The sequence below is a fragment of the Lycium ferocissimum genome, unplaced genomic scaffold (assembly GCF_029784015.1).
Source record: "Lycium ferocissimum isolate CSIRO_LF1 unplaced genomic scaffold, AGI_CSIRO_Lferr_CH_V1 ctg5730, whole genome shotgun sequence".
In the NCBI taxonomy this organism is placed as follows: domain Eukaryota; kingdom Viridiplantae; phylum Streptophyta; class Magnoliopsida; order Solanales; family Solanaceae; genus Lycium; species Lycium ferocissimum.
Window position 1 is genome coordinate 24,416 of NW_026726096.1, and position 14,585 is coordinate 39,000.

At 38.2% G+C, this 14,585-nt stretch overlaps 1 protein-coding gene and 1 long non-coding RNA gene across 2 annotated transcripts; both read right to left on the minus strand.

The window, feature by feature from the left end:
* Nucleotides 1-513: 513 nt before the first annotated feature.
* On the minus strand, nt 514-9,783 carry LOC132044983 (3-isopropylmalate dehydrogenase, chloroplastic-like). The gene is made up of 7 exons (XM_059435517.1): nt 9,577-9,783; nt 5,022-5,342; nt 4,775-4,936; nt 4,615-4,689; nt 4,358-4,467; nt 4,209-4,281; nt 514-945 (listed from the first exon to the last, which is right to left on the minus strand). The coding sequence occupies exons 1-7, from the start codon at nt 9,718-9,720 to the stop codon at nt 754-756; spliced, it is 1,077 nt and encodes a 358-aa protein (XP_059291500.1). The 5' UTR covers nt 9,721-9,783; the 3' UTR covers nt 514-753.
* On the minus strand, nt 5,348-9,570 carry LOC132044984 (uncharacterized). Its single transcript, XR_009412327.1, has 2 exons — nt 9,401-9,570; nt 5,348-5,708 (listed from the first exon to the last, which is right to left on the minus strand). It is a non-coding gene; the product is annotated as an uncharacterized LOC132044984 (long non-coding RNA).
* Nucleotides 9,784-14,585: the final 4,802 nt, after the last annotated feature.

Here is a 14,585-nt window from a genome sequence, read left to right on the forward strand (position 1 = left end):
ACTTGATTCAAGACACAACCAATTTTTGATGAAGAGTTTTTGCAAAAGTTGAATAAAATTAACGTCAAAAAGAAAAGTCAATCAATTTTTGCAAACACTAAAAAATTACTCCAGAACTAACGAAAGGAAGGATCAACATTCTCGAACTTGATTATAAAATACCAGTTCTTTCTCCATTCCCCACCTTTTATGTAATGAAATGAACATATAACTCTCACATTTTCCTTTTTATTAGTTGGATGTTTAGACGTGTAATCTAATTTCCATACACAAATGATGCATGAGAACCTATATTAACCAAGAAGTATAAACCGTATGAGGTTCAGACACCAAAGAGTATCTTTTCAATCTTCATTCACTTGTCAACATTAGTATTAAAATTACAGTATGCCTCCTGTGACTGCGTGAAACGAAAACTAACAGATCTACCATTTTTTTTAAAGATACTGAAGAAAACCAAACTTAGAAATATGATCATTAATAAAAGATGATATTAGGAATTGAACAGCAACAAGCATTACAAGATAAAACTCTTATTCCCCGCAAATTAATATCAGTCACCCATTACGGTGGTGGATGCTGTTCTTTGAAACGTTCCTTTGACAATGAATTCCAGTCCTAATATGCAGATTTCTTTGGAACCCGAAGTAATGTTGTTTGAGTCACCAAAATAAATTATTTCAATTGTATATTTGAAACATACACATTATGTCCAACCATTGCAAAAATTGAATATACATATGGATGAGCATGTTAAAGATGGTCACAGATGGCATTTGTGAAGTCAGTAGTTGATGAAGTACCGCCAAGGTCACCTGTTCGGTATTTCCCTTCCGCAATTGTTTTTAGGATAGCATCTTGGATACGATCAGCTTTATCATGAAGCTCCAAATGACGTAGCATGGTTACAGCACTCAAAAGCAAAGCAGTTGGGTTTGCCAAGTTCTGCACAGAAAAAATCGGTTGTCAAGTCACAGTGGGGGGGCTCAATAGGAAACGATAAGCATTGGCATGATAAACTCATAACAGATGAAGCAAATAGTGAAATACATTTGAATTACGGAACTCACTGAACTAATGCCATCTAAAATATTCCAAGCAACAGTTATTTGGCAGAAGAATACCTCTAGCAGCATATATTATTGCGAATTTAGTGTCACGCACATAATGGTTGCATCCATATAGTCCAATTTAGATTGGACATTATCTTACACCTCATTTGTTTGCACTTAATGAAGGTCTGAATCTTATTCATACAGATCTCAGTCATTAAATGTTTTTGTTTTTTTAGGTCTGAATTTTAATCTTTAAGATCTCAATTATTATGTGCATTTGTTTTTTTATTTTACAACCACTTAATGGCTTTGAATACATCTGAATAATTAAGATAACATTAAAGATTTCCGCAAAGATACATTTCTCCACTACTCCACCCACTTTTGCCGCTAGGCACCATTGCCGCCAACCATTCTCAACTACCACTATCTTCATTATCGTTGTACACTATTATCAACCACCACCACCCACAAACAATACCATCTTCAGCTACAACCACCACCATCTTCAATCACCACAGCACCACCACTAGCCACCATTTACAATATCACCACAACCACTATTACCACAAAAGCCATCAATCATTACCAACAATCACCACAATCAACCACCATTATATATAACCAACCATCCCTCTCAGTCACCACCACCATTACCTATCACTATCATCCACCACCAACTACCGCCATCAACCACCACTGTTAAACACTACTACCAGTCACCGTCACCATTAGCTACTACCCACAACAACCACCACCATCAGCCAACATGACAACATCAATATTTGTGATAAAAAATCGCATCAAGCAACTTTCGATCTGTTATTTTGACCACTATTTAATATAAATACTCACACACACAGAGTAAGAGACCAACTGTGGGAGCATGTGTTCTGCTACCGGATGCCTTGTTCCATTACCACCTCTCATGATCTTTAACCAACAAAGATTTTTTAGAACATGTATCCAAGTTCAAGGATGCAGCACGAAGACTAGGAGAACAACATATCAGTAGATAGAGTGCAATCCAGTAGAGTGTTTTGATTTGTGTAATGGTCAGTTAGGGTTCTGCCTAACTATTCTAAGAAAAACAATCGCTAGTAGAGCAGCTCGAGGTTGACTTTTTGGGTCGACTTTGACCCTGACCTAGTCTACGAATATAAAATTGATATCAATGGATTCGTCTAACCTCGTAGAGAATTCTTTTGGATAAATCGAGCTTATTTGGAGCATTCAGAGAGGAAACGCAGTTCGAGAAGGCTAGAGTTACTTCCGATCCAAGGTAAGTTAAGGATTGAGCTCAATGAGGGAATTCTTTCAAATTGAAATTATTTGTCATATACTATGTCTATGGAGATACTGTATATGTGAGGTGACGAGCATATATGCACGTGCATTTGAGAAGGGTTGACTAACTTTACCCTTATTCATGGGTGAAGCCATGCGTTTGAGAGAAAGTTGCGCGGCAAACAATAATATGCACAATGATTCAACTGAGAAGGGGATAGTTCTTTGAATCTCAATTTTGAGGGGTTAGACTAATGTTGGTATCATTTACTCCCTCCGTCTCAAATTATTTGTCGCTTTTTTGTGTTACACGCCCATTAAGAAATACTAATTAGGAGGGGTATTTGACTAACTTAACCCTTATTTATGTCTAATTAATAATCTCTCTCCATTACATGTTTACTCTATTTATGTGTCATCTCCATTAATGACAAAGTTCTACTAAGGGTAAAATGGAGAAAAAATAATTAATTGTGCCTTAAAACTCCAAAACGACAAATAATTTGAGACAACTATTTTTAGTAACCACGACAAATAATTTGAGACGGAGGGAGTATATTGGATGCTAAAATTAGTAACTTTAATTGCATTTTGATTATTACAATACTAATTTATATATGTTTGGTATTTTTAACTTTTCCATAAATTGTGCACTTCGCTTCAAGAAAGCATGAGCTTTACTTCTCGCTTTTCGCTTCAAGCCTCATGGACCTTGTTATTTATTTAGTTTTGCGCTCTTTGCTTTTACAAACATTGTACCTGTCACATTGTCACTAAACATAATAACTGAACTCAAATTGCCCAGCAAAGATCTTCTCTTTTTCATCTAAGTTAATTGATTCAGCTTTAAAGATCAAAGTATGATTCTTATTATAAATATCTGTACTCCACAGCGTTGTGCAAGTAATACCAATTAGCAGTTCACTGCTTTCAAGAGTAGCAAAATAAATATCATCTTGATTTAAAACAATTTCATGAAAGAACTCTAATAGTAATTCCTCCGCTGAAATAAATTTTAACAGCTTTGGCTTTCCAAGTTGATATTCACTTACAGAATCACATCACTAACACAATATGCATCAAGAGACTATCACAGTTCCAATCTTACATTCTACAGATTTAAATTGAACTGTTGCACTTATGGGAAAAATTAGGGGGTCCAGAAAAATAAATAAATAAATATTGGTTAGAATCCACAAGGGTACTTTACAAACTCAAGTCAAGCCAGACACCTGGACCAAGGTTCAAGCACACTAAGGCAGTCTGAAAATTCTATTGGACTTTAAATCTTTAAGGTAAGTGCAAGCCTAAGAAGTCAGAGTTGGGGACTACTTATGCTTATGAACATAAGCACAGGCAAGGGGAGGGGAAAGGAGAAAAGGAAACAGAATAAATGGATGTTTCAGGAAGGAGAATGTTGAGGTAAGGGCTAACTGGAAAGTGGAACAATCTGAACGGTTTTTCTTCTCTGGAATCCAACATTGAAGTGGTCTGAAAAACTAGTACAACAACTCGGGGGAAACAGGCCGGTGGAAAAGTCAAGGAAAAAGACGGGGGAAATTTTATGTGGAACAAAAGATGTTAGAGGAGTTTAGAGTTCCAAATAGGTACTCTCTCCTCCATTCTGGAAAGTGTAACAAAAATTCTCATCAACGCTTTCAGGGGTTTATGGGCTAAATAATGGAAAGGATGAACAGAAATTATGGCATGAACAACTGCTAACAGGTCTACGGGATTTACCTTGGGTGATTGATGGGGATATCTATGTCACCAGGTAATAGTTGATAGGTAAATGAGATTCTGATTATAGAAGCATCAGACGATTAAAGAAAAAAAAAATTCTGATGGGACAAGTAATCCTATTACCTTTCCAGCAATGTCAGGTGCTGAACCATGCACAGCCTCGGCAAGAGCAATACCTCCCTCACCAATATTGCAACTGTAAGAGAAATAATCTTTAGGCAAAATGAACTCAAATGGGACATTAGACATGTTCAAAGGCAAAAATCACATACCTTGGAGTTAAGCCCAAACCACCGATCAGACCAGCACAAAGGTCACTGATAATGTCACCGTAAAGGTTAGGCATCACCAAAACATCAAAAAGTGCTGGATTTTTCACAAGCTGTAAAAATTAAAAGGGAAGTAGGTCATGCACAAAAAAGGTTACCAGATAGTACTTCGACACTTTAAAATTACAACATTATATAAGACTTATCCAAGGATTTTGAATAAGATGAACATAAATGACTAGAATGGCAATGAGTTGTACCATCATACAACAATTGTCAATGACGACTTCCTCATACTTTATCTCAGGGTACTTCTCTGCTACCTCTCGGCAACACTGGATAGAAATGTAGAAAATCAACACCATAGTGCAAGTTTATAATACAAATTACTATAGTGAGACATCTGACATAAGGATAGACCTTAAGGAAAAGACCATCAGTCTTTTGCATGATGTTAGCTTTGTGAATTGCAGAAACTCTCTCTCTTCCATGAGCCTTGGCATAGTGAAACGCGTACTCTGCAACCCTTAAGCTTGCTTGACGAGTGATGATCTTGAGACTTTCAACCACACCCCTCACTACCTGATACCAAATGCAAAGAAATTCGACGATGTCCAGAAAAAAGAAGCTGTTTTGTTAAACAATTATTTTCTAGAAAGAGACTTACTTGATGCTCAAGACCACTGTACTCTCCTTCCGTGTTTTCTCTAATAGTGATGAGATTAACATTATCATAGCGTGTCTTGTATCCAGGTAGACTGTAGCAAGGTCTAACATTGGCATATAGATTTAACTCTTTCCTCAACGTAAGGTTCAAGGAACGATGACCTTTCCCAATAGGTGTGGCCATTGGCCCTTTCAAACCAACCTTATTCCGTCTCACTGATTCAAGACTTTCCCATGTTAAAAAACTATTGGTTCTAGGGTCTATCTCCTTCCCCACATAGTGTTCTTCCCATTCAATTGGTACCTCAGCAGTCTTGAAAATCTGCAATTATTAATAAGATTCAACAATTTATTACCTCCATTTATTTAATAAAGAGCCTAGCTCCAATAGAAACACAGTCACCATCATCATTCATTATTATAGACGGTCTAAAGGAAAAATGTTGAGCAAATAAACAGAACCCATTGTCATGCTTCTCAAAATACAGGTATAAAGAAATAACAACAATAACAACAACATATCCAGTGTAATCCTACAAGTGGAGTCTGGGAAGGGTATCAAACAAGTACAACAACAACAACAACAACACACCCAGTGAGTCCCACAATGTGGGGTCTGGGGAGGGTAGATTGTACGCAAACCTTACCCCTACCTTAGGGAGGGAAGCTGTTTCCGGAAGACCCTCGGCTCAAGAAAAAGCATAGGAAAGGTTAGATACGGGTAAACAATTCAAAGCAATTATGAAAATGAAAACAACGAAAGTGAATAAGCCATGATAACCATTCGTGCAAAACGGATACCATGCGAAATCAAGGGACAAGAAACTAAAGATCAACGCAACTACTAACAAGAAAGGATAAACGTGATTACCTACTAGCCTTCTACCCCCGATCCGAGTCCTCCATACCCTACTATCTAAGGTCGTGTCCTCGGTAAGGCAAGATGCGCCAGTCTGTCTAATTACCTCTCCCCCGTCTTCGGCCTGTCTCTACCTCTTCCGAAACCGTCCATGCCTTCGACCTCTCACTCTCCGCCTAGGCATTTGTGTCTCTCCGCATCACGTACCCAAACCATCCCGGCCTCGACTTCCCGCATCTTGTCCTCCCCGAGGCTACTCCTACCTTGTCTCGGATAACTTCATTCCTAATCCTATCGCTCCTAGTGTTCCCACACATCCATCGCAGCATTCTCATTTCCGCCACTTTCATCTTCTGAACGTTAGACTTCTTAACTGGTCAACACTCCGACCCATACAACATAGTCAGCCTAACCACCACTTTGTAGAACTTGCCTTTGAGTTTTGGTGGCACCTTCTTGTCGCACAACACTGCGGAGGCAAGCCTCCATTTCATCCACCTCGCATCGATACGGTGTGTGACGTCATCATCAACCTCCCCCATCTCTGTATATCATGAATCAAGATACTTGAAACTATCATCTTCCGTATAACCTCGTGCGAGCTTCACTTCCACGTCGACCTCACGCACCATATCGCTCGAACTTCGCACTCCAAGTACTGCCTCGATCCTACCTCAACGAACCCTTTAGACTCCGCGAGTTTGTTTACAAACCTCGCCCGCGTTAACTCCGCCGCGAGTCTCGTCAATCGTGACTATGTCATTCGCGAACAACATACACCATGGCACCTCACCTTGAATTTGCCGCGTCAATCCATCCATCACTAAGGAAAATAAAAATGGGCCAAGAGTCGATCCACAGTGCGCAACCCCATCGTAATCGGAAGTTGCTCCGAGTCTCCTCCCATAGTCCTTTCCCCGGTAACGCTCATCGTACATGTCCGATCGCCTAATGTACGCCGCGTGCACACTAGCCTCCAAGCATCTCCAGAACCTCTCTCTCGCACTTTGTCGTACGTCTTTTCAGTCGATGAACACCACGCGTAAGTCCCTCTTCCTCTCTCCCTATATTGCTCCACTCAGTCTCCGCAAGATGAATAGCCTTCAGACGGCGCGCCGGCTTTATAATCCGACTAGTTCTCCGAAATAGTACACGTCTCTCGCACGCTCATCTCCACCACCCTTTCCCCACACTTTCACAAAATGTGGCTTAGCGACGGGGCCGATCCCTCGTTGTTGCAACTTTCGAACGTCGCTTCGGTTCTTGTACTGATAATGGAATCATTGCATCGCATCGCCATTCTTCGGCATCTTAGTCGTCTTAAAGATGACATTAAACAACCGAGTCAACCACCTGCACCGCCCCTCGCCGGCTAGCCTCTTCCAAAATTCCCTCAGAATCTCGTCGAGCTTGGCCGCTCTTCCTTACTCATCCTACGAACAACACCCTTAACTTCTCAATCTTTATACTCCTACAATATCTAAAATCACGACACCTCTCGCAGTACTCCAAAATCTCCCAACACAATGTCTCTATCCCCTTCGTCGTTCGCAGCTTCAAAGTGGAAGTATGATCGCCATCTTTGTCTAACGAGAGCCGTCCTCCACCGCACCGCCATCCTCGATGACCACCGATCCAACTCTACCCGATCCAACTCCTTCTCGCTCGCTAGCTCCAGACAACTTATCCCCGCCTTTGTCCTCTAGCTTCGCATACGTGCGTTCAAAAGTCGTTGTTTTCGCCGTCGTAACCTCTAACTTTCTCCTTCCTCGCCATCTTATACAATTCCCTATTCATCCGTTTCTCCTCATCATCCCTTGGTTCATCAACAACTCCTCGCATACGCCACCTTTTCTTCCTCTCTACCTTCTTCGAACTTATTCCACCACCGCCCTCGACGCTCGGTAACGACTACCCTTCGAGACCCCGCACCTCTCTCTAGCCGCTTCCCCTAACGCAATCGTCATCCTATCCCACACGCTTCTGCCGCTCCCCACTACTCTCCTAAGCTCCCATACCCCCTCAACTTCTCCCCCATCTCCGTGGCACTCGCTTTTCATGTTCAAACTCCCCCATTCGATCCTGAAGCTTGTCATCCACAACCTTCTTTCTTTCTCTTCTTCCTCACCTCGATCTCCAAGTCCATCACCGCAGCTTACGTTGTGTCGTTAGGCTCTCACTCTAATCACTCAGCAGCCTTCACGCAAATCTTTATCGCCCTTCTGGGCGTAGCAAAAAGTTGATTATGCCTTTTAGCGACGTAATCCACGAAAGGTTACCAAGTGGCTCCTCCTTCTTCTCTAGAAACTCGAATCACAATACCACCTCAAAGGCTTTGCGAAATCCAACAAAGGCAACTCCTCCTCCGTTCCCCGTCCCCGAAACCACAACCTCCACGCACATCGTCATATCCCCCGAAATCGACCCGACGTGTCCATCGAAATCTCCTCCTATGAATGTTTTCTCGAAAGTGCGTATACCTCCCACCATCTCGTCCAAATCCTCCAAAAAACGTCTCTTCTCCTCCTCTCCCAAGTTCTATTGAGGCGCGAACTAATAATATGCAAAATAAACCCTCCAACGACCACTTAATCGTCATCATCTTATCATCGACCCTCTTAACCCCTACCCTCGGTCTCTCAAGTCATTATCTACTAAAATGCCTACCCCATTCCTATCCCTCAACCTACTGCGAGAACCGTAAACTTATACTCGTCTGACGTCTTTGCACGGATCCTACCCATTTAGTCTCCCCGGATACAAGTATATTAATCCCCCTTCTTAAGAATCTTACCGGCTCAAAATGGACTTCTCCGATAAAGTCCCAATATTCCAAGACTCTACTCGCAAACTAGAAACTCCCTTAACCCACCTACCCCCTCCACCTACCCCCGGCATCAAAAATAAGTATGGAAAGGAAATATAGTAGTGAAGCAGTCATGCTAAAAATAAATAGAAGAGAAGAGTAGCAACAACAAATAATAAGCAAAGTAAATAACATGTAACTGACAAGGGAAACCAGACAATGCTCGACTACCTACTAACCTTCTACCACAATCCTCAACCTCCATATCCTCCTAGCTAGGAGCACATATTTACTTGTCCATTTTTTTCATTTAAATAACGGAAAAGGGCCAAATATACCCCTTACAATGAGAAATGGTTTAAATATACCCCTCGTTATACTTTCGGTCTAAATATACTCCTGAACTTTAGTTCAAATATATCCCTCCTCTATTACGGTTGTTCAAGTTAGACATCCAATCATATATGATACTAACATTTGATGAGGTGAATGACATATGGCATGCCACCTCAGCGCCCCTAACCCATTTCATCTCTCCCCTCTATTTGTTCTTTTACCACTAAAATTTCCTACCCCTCCACCACGAGAGGTATATTTAAACCATTTCTAATAGAATATGTAAGATGAACAAGGAAAGAGTACATCAAACAACATAACGGGAACTTCACAAAATTTATGCATCAATTGGAAATCAATAGACTGAAGGGGAGCCAACTTGGTGTAACTGGTAAAATTGCAGCCAGGAGATCCCGGTTCGAGCCGTGAAAATAGCCTATACAATATACCCCTTGTGGTCTGTCTCTTCCCCGGACCCCGAGCATAGTGGCAGTTTAGTGTACCGGGCTGCCCTAATTGGAAATCAACAGAGTAAGATAGGAGAAAAAGAGGGACCTGCTTGACGGATTCAGCAATTTCAGGGCCAATACCATCGCCGGGGAAGAGAGTAGCACGGATCAAATTGGATTCACTGGAGAAAAACCTCCTAGCACCACATGGATTACGCCCAAGGACTCTCCTTGCAATCTGAGAAGCCATTATTCTCTTCGATCCCACTCCTCAGAAACGCACAAAAGGTTTGTTTATATATGGTTCCTTTATTTATGAAAAAGGGACAAACAAGTTTTATTAAATTAAAAAAGAAGAGTCAACAGTCAATACCCATAAATTCCCCTAAAAAAAATATTGGTCCTGCGTTCCGATTTAAGTGTCTTAATTTAACTTGACATGAAATTTAATAAATAAAGAGAAACTTTTGAAATGTGTGTAATGTATTAAAAATATTCTTTGAATCTTGTGTTTTTAAATTTGTCATATTTGACGTATCAACTTAGTAAATATAAAAGATGTACTCTTTTAGAGACATACTAAAAAGGAATTAACACTTTCAAATCGGAACGGGGGAGTACTACATATATAAGAAGTACTATGTACAGCCTAAAAAAGAAAATAACACACTCAAATTGAAACGGGGGAGTACTATATATAAGAAGGTTTGCATATTATTTTATTGGTTATCGTTTTATGATTTAATTTTCTGTGTCGTGGGTGGAATGAGACTTCGATCCGACCTTACAAAGGCACAAAAGGTTGGTTTAATATGGTTCGATCAAAGGGGACTTGACTATTCCTTTATGAAAAAGGGACAAACAAGATAAAAAAGAAAAGAGTCAATAACCATAAAATCCCCTAAAATTGATCCTCCCTCCGTCCTTATGTGGCACCATTTGACTAGTTACGGATTTAAAAAGGAAAGCAAGACCTTCAAAGTTTGTGGCCTAAAACAAGCGTTAGATATTTGTGTGGCTATTAATCATCTCATAAAATTAAATTGATTCTAAATATAAAAATACATCATTCAGACTAAAAAGAAAAATGTGTCACATTATATATAAGGAAGGTTTATATATTATTTTATTGGTTATCATTTTATGATTTTATATGCTTTGTGGTGGGTGGAATTAGAAGAATAACTAATACATGATCTAGAATTAATACTACTTTCTCCATATCACTTGTTTGTGTCCAGTAGAACCAAATTATTAGGCTTGTGATCATCATATAATCTTCTTGGTTCTGATCCTCAAGTTTGTAAGCTGCATCTTGTCCATATTGATTAGCTTTCTTTCTGTGCTTCGTAATTCCGGAAAGTTTTGGAATTCTAGCTTTTTGTCTTTGTCCAATGCAAGATTTGCCAAATAGTCTGCAATTCTATTGCCTTGTTCGTATATATGTTGAATATGAACATTACAAAACTGCATGAACTTCTGTATATCTTTTTTAACTAAGGTTTACTGTTATGATAAAATTCAATCGTGATTTATAAGTAGATTTCTTATATTAATTATTAATTTATTTAGATGTTACTATTATGTTAATGTTATGGCTTTCAGTTAGTTTACTACATTAGCATGTAATGTAAGTTTACTATATTAGCATACAATGTAGGGATTTTTACAAGAAGAAAACTGAATATGAAAAAAGAAAGAAAATTAACAAATATATAAGAAACAAGAATAATTAATTTTTGAAAATAAATATAAAATGTCGTATGAATGTTCTTTTTGGCCTACTTTCTAACTCTGACACACAAAAAGTAGAAGTCACTTCCAAAAGGGCAATACTCGACTACAGCCAGAGGTAAATCGTATGATGTACATTTGAAACCTTTGTTTCAACATCACAAGTGAGGAGATGTACGATATCTTTGGAAAATACAGTGCTATTAGGCAGATCCTTATCGGCAGACCGTTGTTGCTGACCTCTATGCTTTAACGTCACTAATAGGTAAAAATCATTTTTTAATCTATGAGGATATGTTGCTTGTTTTTGCTAAAACCCTTCTAGCCTACTTTGAGTTTACCTTCTTCTTTGATGTTAATTTCAATTTTGTTGTTTGAGTAGGTACTTGATTGTTCTGTATTACCGGCAAGAACAAGATGAGCAAGAAACAAGACCAGAAGAAGAAGGAGGAGGAACTTCAGAAGCTTCATGAGATGCATGGAGTGTCCATCAAGATAAGTGATTAGAAATATTTCTTCCGCATATGTAAAAATTGGTCAACCTTAGCAGCGAGGTGACTCTCTAGAACATACATATAGTAGCTCGTGGTGATGTGTTTTTTGAAGGATATTGTAATGAAGAATTAATGTTTGATATTTCTAATCAATGGCATCCTTTACTATTGTTACATCTGACATTGTATGATCTGTGCTATACTATCTGATTGTTACTTCTTGCTACATCTGACATCGTACGATATGCGCTTCACTGTTTGGTTATTACTTCTTGTGTGTAATTTTGCAAAAAATTATATTCGCATTTGTGTTGTGCACTGTATGGAATTTTACTAGAATTAATGTATTGGAATTTAGAAGCAGTGGAAGGCAACATTGGACATCTGGAAGCACTTTCCTTAAGTTTGGATCAAAAGTGCTATGGTTTATTTCTTTCTTAATGCTACTCTATAGTTTTGATATGAATTGCTTGTAATAGTTAACTAGTGAGAGGGTAGTCTAGTTTCTATTCCTGTTACGAAGTCTAATGGATTTTGAGAAATGGGTGGTCAGAACCTGTTTGGCATTGTAAATATTCACTTTTGGTATCAATACAACATTTGCTTACAAAAAAAAAAAAAGTATTGGATTTTCTATTAGGATGTAATATAGTGAATAAAGTGGGTTGAGAACGAACCATGGGGTTTCACGTTCAATTCCCAGCGGAAGTAAATATCATTTGGTGATTTCTCATCATCTGCCTAAGTTTTGGTGGATACAGTTACCCAATATGGTCAAACCTCTCTATAATGGCAACGGTTTGTCCGAAAATTTCATGGCTGCTATAGTGAGGTGATGTTATGTATGTATACTGACATTTGATGTTTAGATCTTATTTAGCCGTTATACACAAAAGTACGCAAACAATTAATTTTCTATACTTTTTAATGTTATAAACGAAAATAATATACTTGTTCATTTTATATCTCAATTGATTTTGATATCTCATTAATTAAAAATTAAAAAGACTAATAAAAATTCATAACTAGTCGTACCGATCTAAAGAACGTATGCATTAAAATTAATTGAGATATATTTCAAGTTTAACGTAAGAATTCTACGTACAATTGTAGGCTGTCTCGTAAATTTCAGGCTCTCAGTGATAATATAACGATTAAATTTATGAAAAATTTGTGCATACTTTCAGCAAAAAGGAATTCAATAGTTTTCCCTTGAAAGTTCTCTAAGAGCTTAACAGTTGACTCTTCTTTCTCATCCCAAATAGCAGTAGGTTGAGAATCTTCATCAACAGTTGTCACCTCCTGCATCCACTGTCTTTTGAAATTTACAATGTGCATGACATTAATGATGATTGCCATAAATATTTTAATATTTATATATAATATATTTCTTATAATATTATTACACAATATTTAACTATGGCTGTTATAAAGAAGTAATTTTACAAAAAGTGTACTGCTATAATGAATGTCACTGCTGTTATAGGTAGAATCTTTGTTATAGGGAAGTAAAATATAACATGAAAAATCTGTTTCAGAGAAAATCAGGTCGTTATAGTGAAATGTTATTATAACGAATGACAATTATAGAGAGGTTTGACTGTATTTATATTGATGGGAGGTAACATGTACCTGGTGAAATTAGTCGACGTGCGCGCATATTGACCCGAACATCATGATTATAGAAAAAGTATGTAATGTAGTAAAATTCCTTCACTAATGAATCAATGCTTGCACTAATTAAAAAAGGTAATGAATAACTGCTTGCACTAATGTTGTTTACCTATTATGTTTATTTGTTTAGCACACTTTATCACTCTGTTAACGGCACACATTATCCAATATGTGTTGTCACTTGGTTGAGCTTGAGTGAGCGTACGTACTTATGGCACCACAGCTGGGTAAGCTTGGGTAAGCGTACCCTCGCCCCGCCAGATGGGTTTGAGCTTGAGCAATGACTTATGGAACCATAGAAAATTTACCAGTTTGCACACATGTCTACTTTTATATTTGTATTCATGATTATAGTCCAGTTAATTTACTTGTATTTCATATCTATACTCGTATGGCGTTGAGGAGGTATTTGTATGCACTACCATGAATTTCTAAATACTTGCCCCAGGGTAGGTTGCTAGAGCGAGTCAATGATCTTGTTGGGTCTTTTAGACTCACAGTTACTACGTATGTGCGGGCCTAATAGGCGGAGATCCAACTGCTGACCAGTGATTATAGTGAGTTGTCACCTCTATCTAGTTGAGGTGAGCTACCACTAGTTTCTTGAGGCAACTTCATCTCCTATCCTTTATTTTTAGTTTGTCTAGTTTATCGAGTTATGACTTGTATCAACTATATTCAAATTCTAATGCTTCATGACTTAGTCTCTGTTGGGTTGTATGGAATGACTTTCACTATTTTTTATTATGCTTTTTGTACTTTTTATTTATTTATTTGAGACAACTTTAATAATATTCATTCTTCTCCAATTCTACATTATTAGCATGTTGCAGCTTAGAGGGTTCGCCTAATGACTAGTGTATTGTTGATTACTTTTCTTAGCCTAGATTCAGATTTAGGTCATGACAAAACAATTCCTCAATAACCCATAAAAATTCTAGCTTGTCCTTTGTTGAGTGGCTAATGGCTTAATAATTGTGACGGGCATTGATACGAGTATCAGTGTTATGAATGGAAAAGTAATTGATTATGTAGTGATGGATTGTAATATGAGAATGTCAAAGCATGTGGTCATTAGCTGATAATTAGTTGATTTGGTCGCTTATTGTGTGCTCATATCATTTCATTGAACCTATATACTTGTGTAATTGGACTAGTTGAGTAATTCCATATAGTTCGTGGCTATGATAGATTTGCATAAACATTCATACAT